The 25,410-nt window shown below is 43.6% G+C and overlaps 3 protein-coding genes across 4 annotated transcripts; 2 read left to right on the top strand and 1 right to left on the bottom strand.

Moving 5' to 3' along the window:
• Positions 1–400: 400 nt before the first annotated feature.
• Positions 401–2,165, bottom strand: LOC135652172 (transcription factor TCP21-like). Its single transcript, XM_065172926.1, has one exon. The coding sequence runs from the start codon at positions 1,927–1,929 to the stop codon at positions 1,114–1,116; it is 816 nt and encodes a 271-aa protein (XP_065028998.1). The 5' UTR covers positions 1,930–2,165; the 3' UTR covers positions 401–1,113.
• Positions 2,166–6,980: 4,815 nt separating this feature from the next.
• LOC135583731 (E3 ubiquitin-protein ligase RING1-like) lies at positions 6,981–11,978 on the top strand. Of its 2 annotated transcripts, none has more exons than XM_065172779.1 (2): positions 6,981–7,911; positions 11,742–11,978. In XM_065172779.1, exon 1 carries the CDS (start codon positions 7,022–7,024, stop codon positions 7,907–7,909), a length of 888 nt encoding a protein of 295 aa, XP_065028851.1. In that variant the 5' UTR covers positions 6,981–7,021; the 3' UTR covers positions 7,910–7,911; positions 11,742–11,978. The 2 variants fall into 2 exon arrangements, with proteins under 2 accessions (XP_065028851.1, XP_065028853.1); XM_065172781.1 differs by lacking the exon at positions 11,742–11,978 and adding an exon at positions 11,434–11,636.
• A 782-nt stretch (positions 11,979–12,760) lies between these two features.
• On the top strand, positions 12,761–14,539 carry LOC135652120 (pentatricopeptide repeat-containing protein At5g08305-like). Its single transcript, XM_065172837.1, has one exon. The coding sequence runs from the start codon at positions 12,777–12,779 to the stop codon at positions 14,403–14,405; it is 1,629 nt and encodes a 542-aa protein (XP_065028909.1). The 5' UTR covers positions 12,761–12,776; the 3' UTR covers positions 14,406–14,539.
• The last annotated feature ends 10,871 nt before the right edge of the window (positions 14,540–25,410 follow it).

Raw genomic sequence — 25,410 nt, 5'->3', positions numbered from 1 at the left:
GGTTGTTGGTCTCCGGACAAGAAAAGACTTAGTTGAAAGAAGAGGAAACAGAGACAGAGTGAGGTGGTATGGATTGAGATGCTCAAAGCTCCTCGATGATATCCTAATCTACTTTACTTTTTGCCGGACACCACTAGTAAAATACTGTGATGTAGCATACACAAATCAATTCAAAGCATGGCCGAAGAGCTCATGCATTCAGGACCATCAGCGCACCGAAGAAAAACTCGATCTTGATTAATGGAAATACAAGGAAGGAGGCAAGAACACGAGGCAGCAGAAAGAAAGATAAACTCGAGAGAGAGACAGGCCAGCTGAAGAGAAGGCGAGAGGATGGATTAACCACACAGATCACACTAGACATGATGATCGATCGCAAAGCAGCAGCAGCATCAGCAGCGAGAAGAACAGGTACAGTTTTTATTAGCTCTCACACAAACCAAATGGTCCACAAATACATACACAGAACCCCATTATTGCCATGCTGGTAAATCAAAGAAATATGGCTACAAATATAGAATGGAGCTTTGGAAACGGGGAACTTACAGGTTTGACAACAGAGGGTTCCCTGAAGTAGGATATCGAGGTGCTGTTGCATGTTCCCAGCTACCGATCACACGATTGAAGCTCCCACGCCCTCTTCTACCTCAAATGCTCCCTGTGAGTTGCCAGTACAATATTAGCAGCATGCTCTGCATACGATGACCACAATATGAAACCCTATTCTTCGTTCGCACTGCCTCTGGCAAAGAGAAAAGGGGGATAGATAGCCACAAGCGCTCTCCTCTGATCCCCAGAGATGTAGAATGAAGAAGCCCTATGCGAAGGCAGCCAAATTCCAACCATCCATCATCATCATCATCATCTGTGCTTCCGAGATGCCTACGAGTAGTCTCCTTGAGAAACCCATGGGAAAGTATTGTGCACAGCCGATCCACAGAAACCCTAATAACCGAGACGGAAATCAAGAAAGAGGGCCAAAGAAAGACAAGGCAGGCAATAAAAGACTTAAGTCCGCATCACTCCAACCCCACAAACAAACTAAGGCTTTTTTTGGTTTTTTTGACTCCAAGAGCGAACCACTAGAACCCTAACCCTAACCCACCCACGCAATCAGCGGGCCTCGTCGTCGGTCCCAGCTGCCGCCCCCGCGGCGGCCGCGCCGGGGGCGCCCGACAATGAGGCGAGAAGGTTGAGGTGCCCGGCGAGAGGAAGATAGTTCCCGACCCGCGCCGCCGACGCCTCCCCCATAGGCTGACCAGCGAACCTCCCGTTGAGCGTGACCGGCACCATCTCCGGCGTGGCGAAGCTCCAGACCTGCCCGAAATCCTGCCGGGCTGGCAAGGCCCAGAATCCAGCCGCCGGACCGATCCCCATCCCCGCCCCACTAATTCCGCCGCCGACTCCCCCGGTGACGGTGTCTTCTTTGCCTCCGGAGTCGTCGTCCGCGCGCAGGCGCTTGCCGAGGATGAAGGGAGCGGGCGCGAGGGCGTGGGAGAGGAGGTGGGTACCGCCGCTGACAGCGGCCGCGGATGAGGAAGGGGTGGGAAGGGAGAGGGGTGCACCGGCCCCGGAGTTCCCGGCGGCGCCGCGGAGGAGGGAGGAGGAGACGGTGGAGAAGCTGGCCGGTGTGGTGCCAGTGCCGGTGGCGGCGATGATGGAGGGCTCGGCCTGGCGAAGGAGCCACTCGATGGTCTGGCCGTCCGACTTGTGGCCCAGCTCGCGTGTGAGCTGGAACACCCGGGCGGCGCAGATGATGGGCATGCGGATGCGCCGCCCGCGGCCGTCCACCTTGCTGTGACGGTCCTTGGACGGCGGCTTCTTGACCGCCAGCGCCCCGTTCCCACCCGCGGGCGCCAGCTGCCGCTGCTGCTGCTTCTGGCCCTCGAGCGGGCCGCTGCCGCTGGTGCCGCCGTCAGGGTTGCTCATGGCCCCCCACGGAGCGAGTGAGAACAGCGCAAAGAATACAAAAGATTAAAAAAATAGAAAAGAAAAGAACAGGAGAGGAAGAGAGATAGGGGGGGCGCGATGGGAGCAAGAGCGAAGGGTCCGTTTGGCTGAAGAGGTGGGAGAAGACTAATGATTGAGGCGAGAGAGAGAGAGAGAGAGGGGCGCAGAAGCAGGAGCGGGTGGAGACAGAGGGAAGAGCACATGGGTTGGTGGGGCCCACGCCTTCTTCCTCCCTCCCCTATTTCAACTTCTCCCTCGCGTCCTACCGGCCGTCTCCTCCCTCGACGCCATCAGAAGCGAAGCGGAGTCGGCCCATCCAAGATCCGACTCCGATTCTGGACCCGATCCATCTCCGTCCACGATCAGAATAATTGACTAGGTATCCACCGTTCAACGAGCGAGACTTACCGGCGTGTTTGCAAAACAAAGGATCGATTCAGGTCCTTATCGGATTCAGGCCGCGGCCATTTCTGCATCCGATCCAACGACGTTGCTGATCGACCGCTCGAGGCCGACAGAATTCGAAACCTGAGTCAGGCTCATGTGCGCGACGCGCGGTGGTGGTACGGGCGGGGAGCACGGTGGAGGATTGCGGCCGTGGATCGGCCGCCGGTCGCTTTCCATGTCGGGAGGGGGGGGCTGTGGTCCAGCCGGAGGTGGGGGAGCCGGGCACTGCAGTGCAACCACCAACACCCGCTTTTACTGTGCCACACTCAAAGAGCCTTCAAGGCTCCCCAGGGACCACTCCTGTTGCGTGACAGTGATCTCCATTGGATAAGCTCACTGCTACAGTGTGCTCCCTGTCAAAAATCTTCCGATTACATCTCATATCGAATGTAAATTTACCTCCAGAACTGAAAACACATCATTCTTTTGAATCCGAGTCATCGGTTGTATTTACAGAACAACAATGTCCAAGTAACCTTTTCATTAGAGCTTGCGGAGAACAAAATACCAGAGAATGACATAATCCCACAGTCTCTGTACGCATGTGTGGCGAGAAGACAATGATGATTTTTAATGTAAAGCTGCGACTTTTGGTGTTGGAGACCTTCACAACAAATAGTTCGTGAACAGCAGTCGTGAGCATGCATGCGACGTAAGGGTATAAAGAAGACTCGAGGTAAAACACTTTCCTCCCACATATAACGCTTCCGGAGAACAACTTCTTTACAGGAATCACAGGCACGCATGCATGCAACCAACGTAAAAGTAGAAAGAAGTGTGCCGGTAAAACGCCCGTAGGAAACACTTTTGGGGTACCATCCTTTTCACTGCAATCACAAAGCATGCATGCGACGTAAAAGTAGAAAGCAGGTCCGCGGTAAAACACCCGAGGAAAACGATTCTCTTTCACGGCGGCCTCACGCATGCATGCAACGTAAAAACGGAAAGAATACCAGCGGTAAAACGACGGAACAAAACGGGATCCCGCTGTTCCAGCTGTCGCCTCCTCTGTGGTTAGGTGAAGGCTGTTTAGTCTACCGCAACACCACAACCCGGCCGCTCCTTCGTTTGCTTGGGACCCGCTGGGCCCGACGCGCTGGTCGACGTCGGATCGAGATCCGAGGGTCGGACAGCAACCCGGGATTCTGGTGGCGTCACACCTGATATGCGGGGCCCGTTGCTCGGTCAGTCGGGTCCGCTCGGTGCCCTCTTTTCGTGAGTCGTCGCTTTCGCTTGACCTTTTTTTTTCCTGCTTTCCAATAATGAGGGGGACAGATAAATAGCACCCAGTGCGCGCCTCGGTACGCGCTCGCTGCACCCGCCCGGCCCTCTCCGTCCGAGAGCTACGCGCGTGGACGGGGGGTGACGATATCGGAACCGGAATAATTTGAAGCGGATTTGTGGCGGACCCGCGGCTAGTTGGCGGTGGGCCCCGGCGCGGAGCAGACGCTTCATCACATCCCGACTCGGAATACGACTTGGCTCCCGATGGGTACTGTTGATCCACATCAAGAAGTGCAGTGTCCGGGGTCAGCTCACCAGAGCCAAGTGGGGACGTGAAGCATGGCTCCTTCTTCCACACACCCATGAATAAGATGAGCAGTAGAAATGGTTTTCCATCCCAGGAACCAAGTGGCACTGTCTCTCGGAAAGCTGACCAGTGGAGCATGAGATTGACGTGATCTCATATGTAGGCCTCACCTATCAGAAAGCTATACATATATGTAGGATGAGAATCACGGCCATGGCATCCTCACTTCCAAGATGATGGCTTCACGGCCTCGGTTGTGACGCGGCTAAGAATCTCGTATTAGAGTAAGAGCATGTAAGAACGGGTAGAGACCTCGAAAGCAAGAGCGCTGCTGTTCCCGATCGTCTGCAGTGTCTGGATCGTAGTTTTAAGTACGTCGACAGTACAAGAACATGTAATCCAAGTACGTTCTCTCTGTCTACACATCACTAAAAAGTGCGGTCTGCAAAAGCCTCATTCCAGTGGCCGGCTTTATCAAAGTAGAGGGGCTGCATGAGTTCTTCCTGCATTCTCTTTATCTTGCAAGACAACCAGCAGTATGATAGCGTTGCTCGGGAGAGAGGAGATGTCTTGTCACTCCAAATGGATCCATGAGTCGATGAGTGGTTCAAATTTAGAGTCTGTTTCATGGGAAGAAGGTTAAGAGAGAAAGATTGATGTTGATGTCATTGTTTCTCTATCTACCTCTATCTATATTGGATTGTACTCTTCTTCTTGGAGGTATATAGAAATTAACCTACCTATCTCTGCCAACTTAATTCAAGCTCGTGAAACCCAAGTCTAGTAGAAAAGTTGCTGAAGTTTGGCTCTTCTCCCACCTGTTTCTTCTCCCCCGAGACCAGTGGATTAATGAGAGCAAATTAAATAGGCATTAGATGATTACAAGTAATGTCAAGTAGGCAGGCAGGAGATTGAGGAAACATGATTCCATCGTCCTGCTGAGGTATAATTTCTCTTTATTGTCTTCCATTAACAGCAAAACATGGGTCAAGTGGCTGCTTCCCCCACCCAATCATCCTCATCTAATGACCTGGATTCCTGCACTGTGTTAGCCACCAACACCTCCTTTTGCGTGTTACCATCTCTTCCCACCGGGGTTAAACAAATACACCATCTCTCTCTCTCTCTCTCTCTCTCTCTTCCCTATTCTCCTTCTCCATTACATGCCATGACGCATGCAGTCAACTTGCAGTATAAAAACAAGAAGGAAACATTGCAATCCCCTCATAGCTGTCAGAACATGGACAGAATAGAATAATTTCCTCGAGGACAAAGCCAAAGCCTGGAGACAAAGTGTAGATGTATTACTTGCAATTTCTCCACCATCGTACGCCATCAAGTGAAGCATAATTCCAATGATTGAAGTGACTTGTACAAGCATATAGCAACCTATTAATGTGTCCTTTTTTTCTGTATCATTTTTCTTCCAAATTGTATTCTTTTTTCTTGGAACGATCGATTCGATCGACCGAAAGACTGACGTCGAGAAATGCAATGGCAGCACTACAACATGGAGGGGATATCCTTTGTTGTTTTATAATGCTAGGATATCATGCATCAGATTTCCTTTACTTAGCATTGTCAAATATATTATTTGGATATTCTAATTGCACGCCTACTACACATTTTTATATTGTGCTAAGTTTCAAATGATGTTCTACTTTATTCCTATGCTGACATTTGTGGGCGATCCATTACAGTATGGTAAGAGCTTTTATTAGTTTAAAGGACGCAGGCGATTAAATAATTCGACACAAGCAATCGAAGAATGGATGTGGGGAACTATGGTTGAAAACTCCCTTCCCAAGGTGATGGTGATCAACGCATTACAAACTAAGCTTGCTCTTATACCTTTCTAGCGTTCCATTATAGGTCGTGATTGACTATTATGAACTTTAATCGCTTCCATCATACATCATTTATTTAGTCTGGTAAGACTGCATACATTAACTATATTGATAATGCTAAATAGATACAGAGATCATTTGTAACGAAAGAGGAAGCAACTCAAGAAAATGACATCATCTCAAGCACCTGCAGGTGCTTATTATGTCATGTAAATGTCTGAAGACATGAGAGGAACATGGAATGCTTAAAAAAAAGGAACATCACAACCTAAGTTTGAAATTTGCTTCTGCGATCATGTTAGGCGTCAAATGTCTATATTGATAGAAGATAGAACTTAAAGATAAAAAAAAAGTTATATTCCTATTTAAAGATAGAACCTAAGGAAAGATTTTTCTTAACAGAACAGCGATATTTCCTTATAGAAAAATCTTATCTGCTATCGTATATATGTATATGTGTATATATTGACTATGTGACAAGCAAGTGAATAGATGAAAGAAATGTATGACTAAGTTAAATGTACATAGTTGTATTTTAGCTGATGTAAACAAAGTCACTACCTACACCACCAAGGCTAGTTAGTAGAGATTCTATACCTTTGTAGTCCAAAAAGCTAAAGTAGACAATGATTATTGATATACAAAGAAGAACCTCAAGATAAAAGGTGAGAGATTTCTCCACTGAGTTCGACAAAGCTAAGCATCAATCCATATCTCATTCTCCCTTCTTGACCTGAACGAGGAGAGGGATCAATAATTTTCTCTTCTTTCTTTATTTAGTTGTGGTTGATCCTCGTGACTCCAACCCTCTCCACCCACCTCGGTCATTTGGATCGAAATCATATTTGTGACCTAAATATGATATTTTTATTGGTCTTACGCTTAGCCAAGTTTACGCACCCATAATCAAATCGAAATAATAAGAAAGAAGATTACAAGCTCGAGCACCGGTGCACGGCCTCCGACCGAATCATACGAGCCTCGATGAGATCCATTGTGCGTTGACTTCATTGCTCGATCCATTTAGTCCTCCTTCGAAATGGTCCAACTCAGAACGTCCAAAACTTCTTATTAGGCCCAATTGTGTCGGCCCGCGCGATCAACGGGTCGTACATTAATCGATTTGCCACATTAAAACTATTTATGTTCGTTCGTGTGCTTGTGTGTGTGTCTATATATATATATATATATATATATATATACGAATAAAACGCAAATATCTCTACATCCTGGGTCGGACGAGGAGATGGCATCCGCCGGAGCCGCATCCGCCGAGAAGCGCTACTTCTGCCACCAGTGCAACCGGACCTTCACCGCCGCAGCCGCCGGTGGTGGCCTGTCCTGCGCCCATTGCCACGGCGATTTCGTCGAGGAATTCGACCTCTCTGGCCCTGATCCTAACCCTAACCCTAACCCCGAACCCGACCCCGATCGTGACCTCCACTTCTCATTCGACGATGCAGATGCCTTCTCCGCCATCCCTTCCCTCCTCTCCGCCCTCATCGACCTCGCCGCACCCGGTGGCGATCGCGCTCTCGAGAGCCCGCCCGCCGAGCCCGGCGCTGAGCCGATGAGCCCCGTCGCCGCCCTTCGTGAACTCATCCAGACCCTCTCCCTCGGCGGTGCCTCCGGTGCCGGCGGCGGAGGGCATCGCTTGGTCGGGAACATCGGTGACTACCACGTCGGCCCCGGACTCGAGCAGCTGATCCAGCAATTGGCCGAGAACGATCCCAACCGGTACGGCACTCCGCCGGCGTCGAAAGCCGCCGTGGAGATCCTTCCGGATGTAGAGGTCGGGGAGGAGTTGTTGGCGTCCGATGATGCTCAGTGCTTGGTTTGCATGGATCCCTTCGAGATTGGAACCGTGGCAAAGCAGATGCCTTGCAGTCACATCTACCACAAGCAGTGCATCCTCCGATGGCTCGATCTCCACAACTCGTGCCCTGTTTGTCGATATGAGCTGCCGACAGACGATCCTGAATATGAGCATTACAAGGCCCCTCGAGCCAATGTAGTGAATCCAGGTGGTGCTTCTGCCGCCGGAGCTGTCACTGGAGAACATGAAGGGAATTCGTCAACTCCAACTGCAGAGAGTTCTGACATTCATGGCGATCCTGCATTGCACGGACTCTGAAGGTGTGGTTCTTCACTATCTACATTTTTCTTGTTTGATTCTCTTTGTGTTATATTTACTATCTACATTATTCACTATCTGCATTGCATGGACTCTGAAGGTGTGGTATATTCATCCAATATCTTTTAGCAATATCGGAGTGTTTATCACATGTATGTTACGGTTTGCGGTTTAGTTGCATAAATATGCCAAAATAGTTGTCTCATCCAGGACAGTGATTTTAATTTTTGGATATCGCTATTCAAAGAAACTATTAGAACATCATGGAAGAAGCTAGGGTGTTAGCTTTTCTATATTGCCATTCAGTGGTGTCAAGCTGTAATGGATTATGGCTACTCAAATCTCATTGACATTGCTTTGGGGATGTTTTGATATTTAACTACTCGATATATGGTTGTTTGTTTCCTTAAGAGTATGAAGTTGATGGCTTCACGCCCTCTCTTGTCTAGTAAAATGCATTTGATACAGCCAGGATTCCAATGAGATGTTTCATAAATATTTTTGGAAAAAGCTGATTTCTGATGGACGTAACCTAGAATTGACAGCAATGACACATGGAATCTTAATGACTGATTCTTTATTGCAGGCCATGTGTTTCATGTGGCTACCAGTTTAAGTTGGTTTAAATTTTGTCAAGTTGTAACAAGAATGTAAGAAGAATTTGGAGTGGTTTATTTCATTAGCAGGCAATTGCTGGTCAACGTAGGTATAATTTCATTCAGAGGCATGCTGATCACGAGGACAATCTTCTGCTTAACTTGATCATGTCATCTAGGGTCATGTTGATCTTGAGGTGAACCATTTGCTTAACTGATACATTTTTTTCTCTTGTTCAAATATGGAAGTAGGATTAGTTGTTCTGCTACTTTATAAGTAATGACTTCACATGAGAAAAAGTGGTTCACACCTGGATACGACGACGACGACGACGACGACAACAAAGCTGTAAGCCTTGACTATCTAGGGTCGATTATATGGATCTCTGACTGCCATTAAGATTTGTAAAAAGTCACATGTTTAGTTAGACTTAGAGTATTTAAATCTTTAGTTATAGTTTCTATTAAGGTCTTTTTAGGTTTTCCTTTGTCTTTTCTATTACTACTAACATTAGTCATTTCTCCTATTTTAACTACTGCATTCATAGGTCTCCTAAGCATATGCCCATACCTTTTTAAACAATTCTCTCTCATCTTATCCTTTATTGAAGCGATACCTAGTTGTTCACGAATAAAAATATTTTTTTCCTATATTTCCTAATAACTCCATATCTTCATTTCAACATTTTCATCTTAACAACACAAACTTTTTGTATATATCATTTTTTAACTGCCTAACACCTGGATATTGTGCTGATTCATCTTAGCTAGAACTGCCTAACACAAAATGACATATTGCAATGACATCTTGACATCAACTTCTATAGTTTATTTGTTTTTCTAGGGACGTCTTTTGCATTAAACAATCAAGGATTTCATAGCTGATTATGAAAAAGGTTAGGTTGTGAAGAATGGTCAGTGGGGAAGAAAGGTGGCTCCACCAATTAGATGCAAGGCAAACTAATGAAAAGGAACCACTCATTGCAATCCTTGTGAAGTTTTTTTCAATAGGTTAGCAATGGATGAAAGCATGCTTTAGATGGAAACCATCAACTTTTTTGCAAGCCAAAGGCAATTTTTAACTATATACATTTATATACACGTTTTTGTGGACTTCTAAAAAGTATGGACTTTCCTTGGGAAGATATGATGGATGGGAAGGCATCAAGATATTTGTGTATAAAAAGTCTAGGGTTCTTGCATCTAAGCCACAGAGTGCTTAATGTGACTGTTGATCTTTGGTTTTAGGACAAGGCAATTTCATAGTCTGTCTGCAAGCTTTGACATGGATGTTCTCATTTTGTCTATTCATTTGGTTGTGCAGGAAGACCTGAGAATGCATCTCAGGTTTGAAGTGTCTTGCTTGCAGGTGTAATGGATATTCCTTTTTTCTAAAATGTATTGATCTATGGTAGAGTTGGTTCCTTTTGGTCAGTGTTGAATTTTGTCTAGGTTATTAGTTTGGCAGTATTTAATATTTGACTTGATGTTCAGACACCTGGGTTTGTATAGCATCTTTTTTTTTCTGTTTCTGTTAAGTTAACCTTGTCTGAAATGGACCACAGAAACTAAGCCTTAACAACATGGTTGTATACAGGTTAATCCATTTTATGCCTCTTTCTATGCAACCATTAAACTATAAACTAACAGAAAACATTCACTCATTTATATACTAGGTTTTGTGTAAATCTTATTGGAACTGAGACCACAAATAATTGTGCTGGAGATGTTTGCTTGTCTTGCTTTTTTTAAGGTTAACTTGTATAGTTCAGACCTGACGATCTTTGCGGCATTGTTGCCTATATTTGACTGTCTGAAACCAATATTGCAATTTAGCGCTTGTATTATGGTGTCAACAGGTTTTAGCAATTCTGTACTGTATCTGCAAAGGATGCATTGTCAAATGGGGATGTGTTAGTGAAGAAAGGGTACATTTTGGTGCTAGATACATATCCACTTCTTTGTTTGGAATTTAGATGATCAAGTGCTGTTCTAGAAATGTATGCTTGTCTTGATTTTGCAAGATGGTGTCTTTTATTTTCCTTTTCTTGTAGTTGGTTCATGAAGTGCATCAAGATGATGCTTTGAAACATGAAGTACATAATTTTTGTGGCAATTACTGATAACTAGATCACCAATTAATATTTTGTGACTTTCCAGAGGATGATTGGCCACCTGGTCTGGTTGAGTAAAATGTGTCCGACTTCCTTCAAAATGTGTTATATGATGTCCTTGGCTTCATTTAAGCGACAATGTCAGTATATTTTCTTGGTGGATTACTTTACCTGTTGAGTTGGGGTGGGAATATGACCTTAATACATGTGTAACTTCATCATGGATGCAATCAGACTCATGGTCGGATCAATTTGGAAAATTGATCAGTGGAATGGCTGGTTGATTCATGCTTTAAGAATGCGTTATATTTTTGTCATAACCCTTTTTGAGTCTCACCTGAAGTTGATAATTCATTAGCTTGGGCCTTTGTGGGTTGTTTGTAGACCATCTCCTGCTGTTAGGTTAGATATAGTAGGTGATTTAATGCAAAGTAATGCAACACTGCATTATGACTAAGATTGGGCTTCGACAAGTTGAAGCTTGTTCAAAATCTCAGGTTCTTTCGTTGAAAAAGTATGTGACTTCTACCGGACTCGGTTGTATAAGCCATTATGATGAAGTTCAGAATTTCCTTAAGGATGGGCAAAAGATTAATGTTATCCCTCGTCACTGTTGTTTCGTTTCTCAAAGCTGGGTGACTGTCTCAGGAACATCTGAAGACTGCTCTGGTGTGTTATGCTTTCTTTTCTTTGACATAATTATATTAGCTACTTCAATTTCTACAGATATTTCGGAAGCACATAATTTGTTATTTTGTAGAGTTTGGATTTTGTTCAAGAGCTTCATTTATATTTTAATATCCACTTATTTCAGCCAACGCTGGTGACTGAACCTTGTACTTAATTACCTGCCGGATGGTAAAAGAAATGCTTATAGGCGCTCATTTAGTCCATCACATTTGAATGTCTAAGAAGTTCCTATGGTGTTTTTCTCTTATTCTGACTGCACATGTTCTGCTCTCTCTCCCTCTCTGCCGCTGTTGGATGATTACCTTTCGACTACATTCAGACTGCTGTACAGATACTGATTAAAGTTAGCCAGTTCCTATCGATAAGAGAAATGCCATTCAAAATAATGTATTGGTCAGTAAACGTTTGGTGTTTTTTTTTGGTGTCTTCCAGGTAATTGAATGAGGAGCTGCTGCTAAGATCATGTATCAGTATCGAGTGTTGACGGAGTCATACCTGGAAAAGAAATCTATTGAATTTCCGGGTTAGATCACAGTGTTTGGAGTGTACTTTTTCTGAATCGGTGCCTTCCCCTACCTGCATTTATACTTGTGTTTCATTCCTCTGTTCGTTGTCAATGGATTCTCTTTTGTATGATATATATATAAACAATTATTGGCATTATTTTCACATACTGGGATTTAAATTCTTTCCTTGTTGTTTCTTTTGACACAAGTCACAGATATGGATGACCAGAAGATGATGGCTTCAAAGAGGCCAAGAGAGGTGTTACGTATCTCTTTCTTGTAGAAGAGATGGCAAAGGTGTGTCCCAACTTTTCTCAATTGCTCCATAAAAGATGAAGTCAATTTCTCAATTGACTAAACACGTAGGATCAGGTCCCACTTATATCCAGTGAGTAGACATAATTCAGCCCCAAAATGTTGGTCATGATTAAGCATTATATTGCAAGAACTTGGTTCATAATATAGTGTCACCGGCTAGAAGCAACCTTTTCCATATTCCTTCTACGTCTGGGTAACACTTTCTTATGGAAGCTTGACGCATGGACTAAAATTTGTCACCCAAAGTCGGTCATGTTAGCTTGTCTATCGAAGCATTTATGATTCGGAGAATGCTTCCAGGTCGCAAGGGGTTTCGAGACCTCAGTCTCGACCAATAAAATTACGAGGCATCCAGGAACGAAGGAATGATCGGCGTGAGCAGGGGCTGTCGCCGGTCTCTAAACAGAGAAATAGTTTGGGGATTTAAAGGGAAGAAATCAATTCCTCCCAATAGAATTATAGCTTTTTATCTCGAGCTCGGCTCATTAATAAACGACGAAGATGAGATTTTAGCCCCTTACGATGAACTCTAAATATCTTTAGATCAAATTAAATTAAGATATAACTGTGTGATTATATATATTTAACGAGTTTTAATATAAAAACAATAATTTTATCCCACGGCTAACTCTTCTCGCCTCCGATGTTCCCGCCGCCGCCGCTCTCGCCACCACCGAGAAGAACTCATCATCTCATCCTCCTCTTCACCTCTCTCATCGATCGCTGCGGATGCATGCGAGAGCTGAAGCAGATCCACGCCCAGTTCACCACCTCCGGCCTCTCCAACGACGACTTCCTCCTTTCCAAGCTCCTCCTCTTCTCCGCCGTCTCCGACGCCGGCGACGTCGACTACTCCTACCGGCTCTTCCAAACGCTCCCCAGGCCCTCCGCCTTCTCCTACAACGCCCTCATCCGCGGCTTCTCCAAGTCCAAGAGCCCCAGCCGCTCCCTCTCCCTCTACGTCCGCATGCTGCGCGCCGACGTCCCGCCCGACCACCTTACCTTCCCTTTCCTCGCCAAGTCCTGCGCCCGTCTCTCATCAATCACCCTTGCGGCCTCCGTCCACTGCCATGCCGCGAAGCACGGGCTGGTATCGGACCGCTTCGTGTCGAACTCGATGATACATATGTACGCGTCCTGCGGCGACGTGGCGTCGGCGTGCAGGCTGTTCGACGGAATGTCCCACCCGAATGTCGTGTCCTGGAACTCGCTGGTCGACGGGTACGCCAAGTGCGGAGACCTGGCGGCCGCGCGGGAAGCGTTCGACCGTATGCCGGAGCGGGACGTGGTGTCCTGGAGCGCAATGATCGATGGCTACGTGAAGGGCGGGGAGTACCGAGAGGCGCTGATGCTGTTCGACATGATGCGGGCTCACCCCGCCAGGCCGAGAGCCAATGAGGTCACCATGGTCAGCGTGCTGGGCGCGTGCGCCCACCTGGGGGCGCTCGACAGGGGCCGGGTGATGCATGCGTACCTGAAGGAGAAGGGACTGCGCTTGAGCCTAGCGCTGGCCACTTCCTTGGTGGACATGTACGCCAAGTGCGGATCCATCCACGAAGCTCTCGGGGTGTTTCGAGATGTTCCAGTTGAGCAGACTGATGTTTTGATTTGGAACGCCACGATCGGCGGGCTCGCCATGCACGGGTTGGGCAAGGAGTCGGTGCAGATGTTCGAGGAGATGCGGAGCGCGGGTGTGGCGCCGGACGAGATCACGTACTTGGCGTTGCTGAGCGCGTGCGCTCACGGAGGCTTGGTGGAGGACGCTCGGGGCTTCTTTCGATCTCTGGAGGAACCGGGCATGACACCGCACATCGAGCACTACGCTTGCATGGTGGACGTCCTCTGTCGAGCCGGGGAGGTGTGGGAGGCCTACGAGTTCGTGAGGACGATGCCCGTGGAGCCGAGCGCGTCCGTCTTGGGAGCTCTGCTCAGCGGCTGTCGAACCCACGGCTGGGTCGAGCTGGGGGAGGCGGTGGGGAAGAGGCTGATCGAGATGGAGCCTGATCATGATGGGAGGTACATCGGCCTGTCAAACGTGTACGCGGTGGCCAGGCGGTGGGACGAGGCTAAGCTGATGAGGGAGGCCATGGAGAGGAGAGGGGTGAGGAAGGCACCAGGTTGCAGTGAGATTGAGGTGGACGGTAGCGTGCACCGGTTCGTCGTCCACGATAAAACTCATCCGCTGTCGACCGAGATCTACTCCACCTTGAATCTTGTGGCGGTGCAGACGAAGATGGAATACGGCAGCAACGTTCCCGGACTCGTGATCTGAAGAAGGTGAGAGCAGGCTGCGCACTGCATTCATCCATCAAACAGATTGAGGTGGTGAATTCGAACCACATTGCGTTCCATGGCTTTCGGTAGCTTCATCTGCTGGACCATTGACTGCGCCACACGAGATGGAGGTATCATTATTCATGTTCGATAATATGCATGGAATGCAGATCATCGGCCTTGATAATATTTTTTTCTATGTTTAAGCTCCACTGTTTCTTTCTTTCCTCGAGAGAGAGAGGGAGAGGACTAACCATCATTAGAATAATAACAATTCGATAAAATGCAGAATAGGAATCATGAGGTAGGAACTCGGGGATTGCATGTTTTATGAAACACCAATAATGAGTTCAGAAACAAATGCATATGAGCAAAGGTTTTGGTAGACCCAGCAAGTAAATGCCTACCATCAAATATTCATAATGCAGTAGTAACTTGAATACAATAATACAATGATATCCAAGTAAAATGTCCAAAGTCATGCATAGTTTCTTACTAAACCAGATATGACACTTAGAACTATGCTTATTGAACTATTGTTTCTCATTTAAGAGTAAAACTTGGAATGGCATACTACTTCAAATTCTGGACGTCCATTATATTAGGAAAGAATTGAATTTTTTTTTTTTTTCAGATCACAATCTCACAACACCATATAAGATGATGAAATGCTTCAATAGTGCAGTCTTCCAATACTACACTATGTGCTACATCAACTAAGATTTATGTTTCGTGAATTTTTTTTAAAGGAGAAAATTGTAAGCTAATGGTTGGATACTCCATAACTGTTCACTGGATTTTTAGGATTAGATTTGTTTTTCTCATAATATGTAAAAAGGAGTGTTTGAAAAAAAAAAAAAAAGGTCAAGAGAGTGATTGTGTCGTGATTATTGATTAGACAAAAGATGACAAATGTTAATGAACCTCTACGCCGTGGTCGAGGAGTCAGCACGGTTTGGTCCGATTGTTGATGTCCAGGATCATCCCGGAGATGAGACTTTTGTCGGGTCAGGTTGAACTTGAGGTCGGTCCGGATGTGCCTCTTCAATGAGCATGCCTTGTTTCGTTGTCGTCGAATTCTTACACACTGGCCTAGGTCGAGATGGGATAGGTTTCCCGACTTAAACCCTCCAAATATCAAGTCAGTGGAACTTTTGTAGAAAATTTATCGCCCCCTTGTCGGATGCTGGCAGGGGGTTTTTATTCTAGTGCTCGAGGGTCAACCATAAGCAATCTTCGTGCAACGATCAACTCTCTAGGCAGCGAGTTTATACCTTCAGGCGATCGTCGTCCTGACCTTTTCGGAGCGATCCTTGTCGGGATGATGCTAGCTCGTGCAGCTCCAGACGACGTGAGAGGGGAGCGACCGTCGTCCCGAATTTGTGATGGCACGTCCGATGTGGGGGCCCCGTCTTCGTCCCGAGGTTTCGTGTTTGCGCTGACATGGTTGAAGACCGTATCCACGTAACAAGATCCACAATATGCTCTATTAATAAATATATTAGCGTCGGATATATATCATGTTTTGTCTAATCATATTCTACATGGAATTCACGACAAATATATTCGACAAAAGATCATCAAAGTTCAATTCGATGGTTTATGATGGAACTGTCATCGATTTATCGGCATGAAATTCATGTAAACTACATTTCATTTGGTTAAATAGGAAGTTTTCCTCAACATATTTAATCATGTTATATTTGTCATTGCATATTTAATCATCTTTTCCGAGTCTCATCTGACTCACCGATTGATTCCGTAAACTCGATCGATTCGTACGAGTCGAACCGAGTTGGCGGAACCAACCGGTTCGTCTTTCTTAAAGCCCTAAGCGAACCAAACCCCACCGGTGGCTCCTCCCTCTGGCCTGCGACTGCTCTCCTCGACATCTCCCTCTCGTGCCTTGGCGAAGCGGCCGGCAACCTCCCGTTGTCCGATCACTGCCTCTCTTCGATCACCAACCGCCGCTCGAGCGCTACTTCTCTTCAAGCGCCTCGCATCGAGAGGTTAGATCGCTCCTCCCTCTCCGCTCCTTCCTCTCTTCTCTCGGGCGCGGCCTACATCCGCCGCCCTCGCTCTTCTACTCTTCTCTCTTATGCTCCTTCCTTACCTTTTCGGTCTTTATCCAGAGCCGCGGTACTCATTGTTGATAAGGGAAGAACCAGATTATGGTTCCGATGCTTGTTTTCTTAGATGTTGGTGTGTTATTGTTGATTTTCTTTGCTTTGTACCGATAGATGTTTGATTGGAGTCGAGATATTGTCTATCAAGATTATTGTTAAAGATACGGTGTTCTTTTGTAAGCTAATCTGAGTTTATATTTGCTTCTATTTTCTTTCCATTTCTGCTCAGATAATACCTTCGGCTTGCTCATATTTGTAGATGCTACATAGCTGTTGACTAGTTATTAACATAGCATTTGTTCCTCGATGTAGATATGTCTAGCACATAACAATGCGCTACCAACGGCTTTAATTTAGGTTTGTCAGGACGATTCGCTCCATGTGGCCTTCAGTTGAAGGCTTTCTTTTTTTTTTTTCTTATTTTACGTTCTGTTGATTGTGGTGCACAAGAGTCGTCGTTGTATTCTGGAAGATGTTTTGGTTGTTTCCGTAATGGTCCAATCTTGTTTGCTTAATGGAGTATCGCCTATTTGCCACTGAGTTTCATCTTATATGGAAATTGGAATGCAAGTGAAGATGCTATTGATTTCTGAGTTTTAGCAATTCGTACTGTGGATTATTTAGTAGCTTTTATTGGGATTCATGCTTTCCTTTTTCAAATAATCTTTTCTTCCATCCTATGCATACCGTACGATACACTAAAATGTTGTAAAATTCATTATTTACCTTTTTTTTTTTTGCAGATGGCTTGGAGAGTTCTAAGGAAGAAGGTAAAGCATTCATTTTACATCTTATTCAAATTTTGAAAACAGGGTTATTTCCTGAGCATGGCATAGCAGAGTCAATCCTTTTTTTATGAATGATATTAGTTGAATCAGTTATCCTCAGGTTTATTTTTCCACATGTTGTTTAGTGTTCTTTTTCTCATTTGAGATAATGAATTTGGCTACTTGTTTTCAAATTTCCGAATGATTTTCAGACTAACTTTTTCTCATTGTAGGCTTGAATTTTTGTTTGACTGGCGGTAATTTGCTTTTGCTTATAGTACATGACTTATTTTTTCTGTCACTTTGTTTCTTTTGTAGGGTACCAGTGCCAGCTTTTTGAATGCATTTTTATCTACTCATTCAAAAGATGCGACACATGTTATCTATGGCTCATTTGGACAGATACTAGGTAGTCTTCATGGCTTTAGTTAATTCATCTTGCTCTGGAGTTAAGAAATTCACTGGTTAAGTCAACTGGTTTATCATTTTCTATGTAGTCACCTGAGTTTGAAAGATGAATTCGTGATAAGAATTATGTTTAGCTTTCTTGATGTGTTGATTAAACTTTCATTGACCTTGAGTAATCTTCCAAGCAAAAGTTTTGTCAAATTTGATCTATGGAAAGAGAAGTATTTTGATTGATTACCAGAAGTAAGAATACATTTTGATGCTCGCTAACTAGGGTAGACTATTTGATCAAGGCATGTAGTATCCCTTTTTTGTCCTGATAGGATTTTCCTTCAAAGACCAGTTTTCTTATGCCCTTAGTTGTCCTATTTCATTTTTATTTAATTACACATTTCTATACAATCATATTTTTAATTTTTACAAAGATTTTGGAGCCAAATGTGCTGGTTCTCAAGAACCAGTATATTTTAATTCTCTGTCAGTAGGTCGTTTTTCTCATCTTTATTTGAGAAGTTACTGTTTTCAAGAACAGGATATTCTCCTACTTTGTTTTCCATTCTTTACCTGGTAGTCATTAGCTTCTAATATGACCATAGTCATCTTCCTACCTTTGTGGCTTTCCATACTCTAATTTGTTCTATCACTCTTTATCATCTTCCTACCTGTGTGGCTTTCCATGCTCTTTTGATTTGCTACTCATCATTATTATCCTATTTCTTCCATCATTGCTGTCACCTAGCCCTTTCTTGCTTAGTTGTTGGCTTCTTGCATAATCTAAAGGTATGATATCTTCTTATTTTGTTTCAGATGTAATCTTTTTGGAATTAAGGTTTGTCGTACCATAATGTACCGCTCAGTACGGGCAGTATATACCGGTCTGATAAGAGATCGATACAAGCGGTACATCGGTATGCCCCCATGTATTGTGTGTCAGTACACTTGGTATGGCTCGGTACAACTCAGTACGGTACGTATCAACAGCTGGTCAATACACCGGTATGGACCGATAAGACGAACTATGTTGGGAATTGTTATTGAAATTGTCTCTTCTATAGATTTATTTCCTTCAGAGTTGATTATGTATTTGTCTTATTAATCCAAAAATTTAAATTAACTATAAAAAGAAAGGGCCTGTATGAGCGCTCTAGTTTTGAATAGGGCTAGTTTCTGATGATGTGGAAGGTGCACTAAGTCTTTTGTGTATTCGTGAGATGAGTAAAAAGAAAAAGGGGAAGGCAGGAGAAATGAAAAGGAGAGAGAGGACAGAAGAAGGCTGAAATTACTTGTGTTTTCAAGGAAATACTTGGATTGGTAATCTTACCTGAGTAGTTTATCCCTTGCTGACATTTGTATATGTGAGCTCCATGAAACTGTTCTGGTTACATTCGTGCAAATTGGTATTTAAATGTCTGTCATGTGTACAATTAAAAGAAAAAAAAGATGCTCGGCTTAGGTTGTGTAACTTCTGTGAAGTTTCTGTCATAAACAACAATAAAAGAATCTGATGTCTAATATCAGTGTGTAAACCATATCTGAAGTAGTTCTGATATCATAACTGCGATCATAACCTCCTAGAAGGCCCACATTACTCATGACTGCATTGATTGATTGAAGTACTTTGTGTGACACACCATAGGCAGCCAGAAAATTCTAGAATCCTCCCATTTTCCTAGGCTGTGTAATTACCTTTGCAGAGCAATGTTTTAAGTCAATATGTTTTTGATGAAGATCTGTTGACTTACATTCTTGGAGAAATTTCAGTAGTCTGTTGACAACCACTCTCCGCTAACTATTAATAAACCAACCTTGTGTATGTGACAGTCTGCATTCATTCACTACAAGGATCTGCGCAACTAGGCAATCCAAGTCGTACTTGACAAAGTAATATATCAACAACAAAATAAATACTGAATCTAATATGTTCTATCATTGGACAAAATGAGTTTAGATCTCTTTTTTCCACAGGAAATCTTGCGTGATTTTGAAGGCTGTGCGGACTTATTGAGTTATACCTTATCATGATTTGTAACCCTTGGTCTTTATTGCATTGCAGATTCTGATGTTTTACCTAGAGTTGCTGCTAATGCTAGTGTCCTAAGCAATAACTTGACTATCAGGTGTGTTTGCCAAATCTTTCCCAGCAATTATGCTACTCAAGGATTTTACTTTATTGCAAAAGGTATTTTAAACATTTGCATGTGTATACACTCCTCGTTCCTTAATTATAAACCTGCAAAGACTCAATATGTTGCGTGTATGGTCCTTGCACTTGCATGTTGCCAGAAAACACACTCTATACTGTCATGCTGAGATTGTGCTGGTATTTCCATGACTTAAGGTCTTGGCTATTTTGATGACTATAACAATTGGCATTCAGGTCATGGTAGAGAAACCTATGGCAGATCTGAAAGTTGCCAAAACTTCATGACAGATTTTGCGGTTTTAGCTGTTAAGTTTTTGTCCATATGTTTTTTAGTAATTTTATAGTTCATAGGGTATCTGAATTCTGAATTCATTTGGCTATTCTTTCTTCTACCTTTGACTATTTAATTATGACTATAATTCCACGAAGGGTGGTGATGGACAACATGGTTGGGGAGACATTAATGTAGATATTTGTGCCAGCAGATTGTCCTTTAACGGGTCCTCATTCTGTACCTTGCATAACAACCAGATTCTGTGTTTTCACATTTTGCTCGTGTTTTTCTATGTGTTGATTATTTGTTGCTTAATTATTATGGTAGGAGTTTCCATGCAAGTCATAATATGTTGGCATGGAGAAGAAAAGGGGAAGATGCCCCTGGTCTAAAAGCTCCCAGAAAAGAGAAACATGTGAGAAGAGAAACTAGGACCCAAGCACCTGTCGAAACACCTTATGTACCTCCGAGACAGAAACCTTCAGCAAAGTCCTTCCATGATAAAACTGTGGAAATTTTTGAAGGCATGACAATCCTTGAGCTTGCCAAGAGAACTGGTGCAAGTATTGGTTCATTGCAAGAGATAATGAAAAATGTCGGTGAAAAAGTTGATTCTGAATTTGACCCTATCAGTGTCGACGTTGCTGAGCTGGTTGCAATGGTAAAATTCTTTTGTTTGATGGCCTTTGAACTATCCAACAGTTTTGCTGTTTACAAAACTAAATGTTGTCATCTCTCTGCTTCGCATACTTTGCATCTTCTTCCGTCTTCTCTTGATGTATACATAATAGATTGTGGTTTTAGGAAATATCACTCTTTAAGTGACATTTTGGAAGTTTGGGTAGAAACATTTCATCATTGTTAAGAGTCTTAAGACAAGAAAATTAAGGGAATAATTAGCAGACTTTGTCCTATTCCTGTTTCATGTCAACAGTGGAACCGCATGTGATTGCTCCGTGTGCTTATCATTAAGCTTGTGTTTGGCCTGGGATCGTTGATGCACGCTCTGTTTCTTCTTTTAATACACTGAAAATATGTTGATCTAGAAGAACTGTGTTATCAGTTGTCAGATTCCATCTGTTTCAAGTATGCAATGCTCAGGTCTCTGAGCTACCAGTGCAATGCCCTTCTCAACCTAAGGGTACCTTGCCATCAGGGTATGCGGGTGTGTGATGCATGCTATGCTACATGTAGAACCGGGTGCATGTGAACTTCATTGGCATAACACGATGGAACTGTTGGCATGGCATACAACAGTTAGTATGTGAGCTAGGCATGATGCAATACCCTGCAAGGATTTTATTTTCATGATTTTTCGTATTATGATTAACCCCCAATTTTGGTAATGAACTAGCAAAGCATTCTGTTTTATGAAGTTTTTGCTGAGAATATTCAACTACCTGGCATGGATTTGTAGATTTTAGAAAATGATAAATAGTAACACTATGAATTTGGTTTCTTCTGCCATGCAAGGATTATGCTTTGGGTTATTCTACTATTCTTCATATTCTGCAGGTACGCACTAGTTTTGACTTCCTTATCTTTCTGCTTCCTGTTGTTGCAGGAAGTAGGTGTCAATGCTAGAAGGCTACACTCTGATGAAGGTGCAGTTCTTCAACCGCGAGCACCTGTTGTGACAGTCATGGGTCATGTGGATCATGGCAAAACATCCCTTTTGGATGCATTGCGCCAAACATCTGTTGCCGCCAAGGAAGCTGGTGGGATCACCCAGCACTTGGGTGCCTTTGTTGTAGACATGCCATCTGGAGCCTCAATAACATTCCTTGACACCCCAGGACATGCTGCCTTTAGTGCTATGCGTGCCAGAGGTGCTGCTGTTACAGATATTGTCGTGCTTGTAGTAGCAGCAGATGATGGTGTGATGCCACAAACTCTTGAAGCTATTTCCCACGCAAAGGCAGCCAATGTCCCGATTGTGGTAGCTATAAACAAGTGCGATAAACCATCAGCTGATCCACAGAGGGTGAGAATTCAGCTTGGATCAGAGGGATTACCCTTGGAGGATTTAGGTGGTGATGTACAAGTTGTTGAGGTCTCTGCTACTAGTAAAATCGGATTGGACAAGTTGGAGGAAGCTTTGCTACTTCAGGCTGAGATGATGGACCTGAAGGCTAGAATTGATGGGCCTGCTCAGGCTTATGTAGTTGAAGCGAGGGTTGACAGGGGCAAGGGACCTTTGGCTACTGCAATAGTCAAGTCTGGAACCTTATTATGTGGTCAACACATTGTTGTTGGAGCAGCGTGGGGAAGAATCAGGACTATCAGGGATATGGTGGGAAGGGCAACTGAATCAGGTCGACCTGCAATGCCTGTTGAGATAGAAGGACTGAAGGGTGTTCCAATGGCTGGAGATGATGTCACTGTGGTGGGATCAGAGGAGAGAGCACGGATGCTTAGTGCTGGAAGGAAGAAGAAACTGGAGAAAGATAGGCTTCACAAGGCCAGTGAAATGACAACAGACATTCCAGATGCTTCAGAAGAGGTGCCAAAAAGGGTTGAATTGCCTATTATTATTAAAGCAGATGTCCAAGGTACTGTTCAAGCAGTTACAGATGCTGTGAGGAGTATGAATAATGCACAGGTAAACATCTTTCCTCAAATGCCATAATTAATGTTGGATCTGGCGCATAAAGTTCTTGTCACCCTTTTTGTATATTGAGCAAGAGATTATGATGGAATGCTTCTCTAGTCCTAGCATGTCAGTGTCTTTGTTTGAAGAAAGATACCTTCTTATCTGTGGCAAAGTTGTCTGGTCTTACAGTAAATTGCTCTTTTGCCATCTAGGAGCAATGATTTGAGTCACAAAAACAGCTTCTCTCTGCCCTTTTTATGCCTTCTTACCTGGGGACATTCTTTTTCAAACAATAGATATAGCATTTAGTTAGTTAGGATTCAATTGATTTAGCACTTCACAGATCACTGGTCTGAGTGGTAGACTCTACCGTGTATAATTCTACTATGTCACCCTTTGTAAGCTTTACTGTTATATCATTTTTCATTTTGGTCCTATACGCGAATGTGCTAAATAGATTTTTTGAATATTTTCTAATCATGTTGAGGACAAGCCACAGTTAAATCATGATCCTGGTTTATTTTCTAGAATGAAAAATATTCTTAGGACCTTGCTTCACTATTTAATTGGTTTTGCATTTATTATCCTTTGCCAGGTTTTTGTTAATGTCATTCATGTTGGTGTTGGCCCCATATCCGAATCAGATATTGATTTGGCTGAAGCTTGTGGAGCATGCATTGTTGGGTTTAACATACGGAATCCTCCAACTGCCATTACTCATGCAGCAAACCAAGCTAATATAAAGGTAATATTACTTTGCTGTTCCGAGTATATTTCTACAGGCTGCGACTGTATCTTGTCTTCACAAGGAAAAAAACATACAGAATATTATTTTCACAAGGATGAACCTAATTTTAGGGAGCAATGTTTATATTTTCGTATCGTACCGAAATATCGAGTTCAGCTTGATACAGTATGGTATAGTATACCGAGCGGTATGCTCTAACGTACCACTCGGTGTATATATATATATATAATAATAATAATAATAATAATAATAAAATAAAAAAAATAAAAAATAAAAAAGGGGCGACGTCATGTTGTTTCCTCTCCCCGCGTGGGGAGAAGAAAACCTCGAAGCCTCGGTGACGTCGCTGAGGTTTCTTCGCGGGAAGTTTCTTCTCCCCCCGAAGCCTCGGCGACGTCGTCGAGGTTTCTTCTCCCCGTGCGGATTAGGAGAAGTCGCCGACGACGCCAAGGTCTCCCTGTGAAGCCTCGGCAACGTCGTCGAGGTTTCTTCTCCCCACGTTGAGGCTTCTTCTCCCCGCCCAGATTAGGAGAAGTTGTCAACGATGTCGAGGCCTCGTTACCTCAGACGAGGAGGAGGCGACATCTCATCTGCGTCGTCCAACGTGGGAGGGCGGCGACGGATCGGGATTGTTGAGGGAGAGCGATGTCGGATCTCCAGGTTCTCCCTTTTCTTCTCCCTCTTCTTCTTTCTCCCTTGGCTAATATCGCTCGGTAACGGGTGGTGATGGTCGAAATCGACTGTCACCGATCGATTTCGGATGGTAACAGGGTGGAAACAGCCTCATTTGACGGTACCGCCTGGTAGTGGGCGGTCCGCATACCGGTCTACCGTCCAGTATGGGCGGTGTCATTCGAAATTAAAAACTTTATTAGGGAGCTTTCTATATAAATATATTTTACAGCCTTCATTTAGAAATTACACCTTCTCTAAGTATCTGCCTTGCCTTATGCCTTGCATTTTCTGCATAGGTTTTAGCACACAATGCTTTGTGTGCTTCAAAAGCATTATTTTAATCTTGTAAAATAATGGGATTGTTAAAATAAGCAATTGTGGCACATCTTTTTGCAGAAGTTATTGCACTACTGTTGATACATATAAACTGAAGTGACATTTTTACCTGCTGATGTTATGCTCCTGATATGAGATTAACCCATACACATGAACCTGCGACTTGGATATCAATTATGCATTGGACTCTATGAAGTACTGTGCACTCACAAACTTCTGGAATTTCAACTTTGGTTGCCTTTTGTGACAAAAAGGAACAGCTTACCTCTAGAAATGAAACATCTCTTTCAAATAGTTCATTTTGATGAGTTGTAGCAGTAGAGAACTGTTTTACTATATCCTACAACAAAATATTTCCACTTTTCTGTATCTAAAACCCTTCAAACATGGCAAAAGTCATTGGTGCTATTTTTACGTTGGACAAGTTGTTGATAACTATAAGATGACATAAATTAATCAAAACAGTAATAAACATCAAACAACTAGTGAAACTATCTTGTTTGTTAGCAGAAATTGACAATTTGCTATCATGACAAGGAATTGAAGTTTATGGAGCCTAACACAAGTACTGCATTAGATTTTTAAGATTTTATCATATGACAAGAGAGTCATAAGTGTATGACGTCTGTTCTTCTGATGCCTCTTAATTTTATTAATAGATTTTCTGGTCTTATCAAAAAGGTCGACTTTGAGGATGAGTTAAGAAGAGATTCAAGAAAATTTGACCAGCTTTGGTACTATTGGCAATAAAAAATTAAGGAAAGAAAAGTGATGATTTCACTGGTGTAAAAGAAGAGGGTGAAATAGGATAGGATGTAAGGGGAAAGTGGTAGAAAGATAACCATGATGGGTGTCACTCATGCCTTTATATGTTGCCGTTGAAGTTTCCATCAACAATTACAATTAAATTTCTGATGAAAAATAATTTTTATT

This window comes from Musa acuminata, chromosome BXJ3-11 (genome assembly GCF_036884655.1).
Source record: "Musa acuminata AAA Group cultivar baxijiao chromosome BXJ3-11, Cavendish_Baxijiao_AAA, whole genome shotgun sequence".
Taxonomy (NCBI): domain Eukaryota; kingdom Viridiplantae; phylum Streptophyta; class Magnoliopsida; order Zingiberales; family Musaceae; genus Musa; species Musa acuminata.
The sequence above is the reverse complement of the archived record's forward strand: the minus strand, read 5'-3'. Positions and strand labels throughout refer to the sequence as shown.

Bases quoted from the DNA above. Each gene is read 5' to 3' on its own strand.
- LOC135583731 (XM_065172779.1), top strand. From the start codon at position 7,022: ATGGCATCCGCCGGAGCCGCATCCGCCGAGAAGCGCTACTTCTGCCAC.
- LOC135652172 (XM_065172926.1), bottom strand. From the start codon at position 1,929: ATGAGCAACCCTGACGGCGGCACCAGCGGCAGCGGCCCGCTCGAGGGC.
- LOC135652120 (XM_065172837.1), top strand. From the start codon at position 12,777: ATGTTCCCGCCGCCGCCGCTCTCGCCACCACCGAGAAGAACTCATCAT.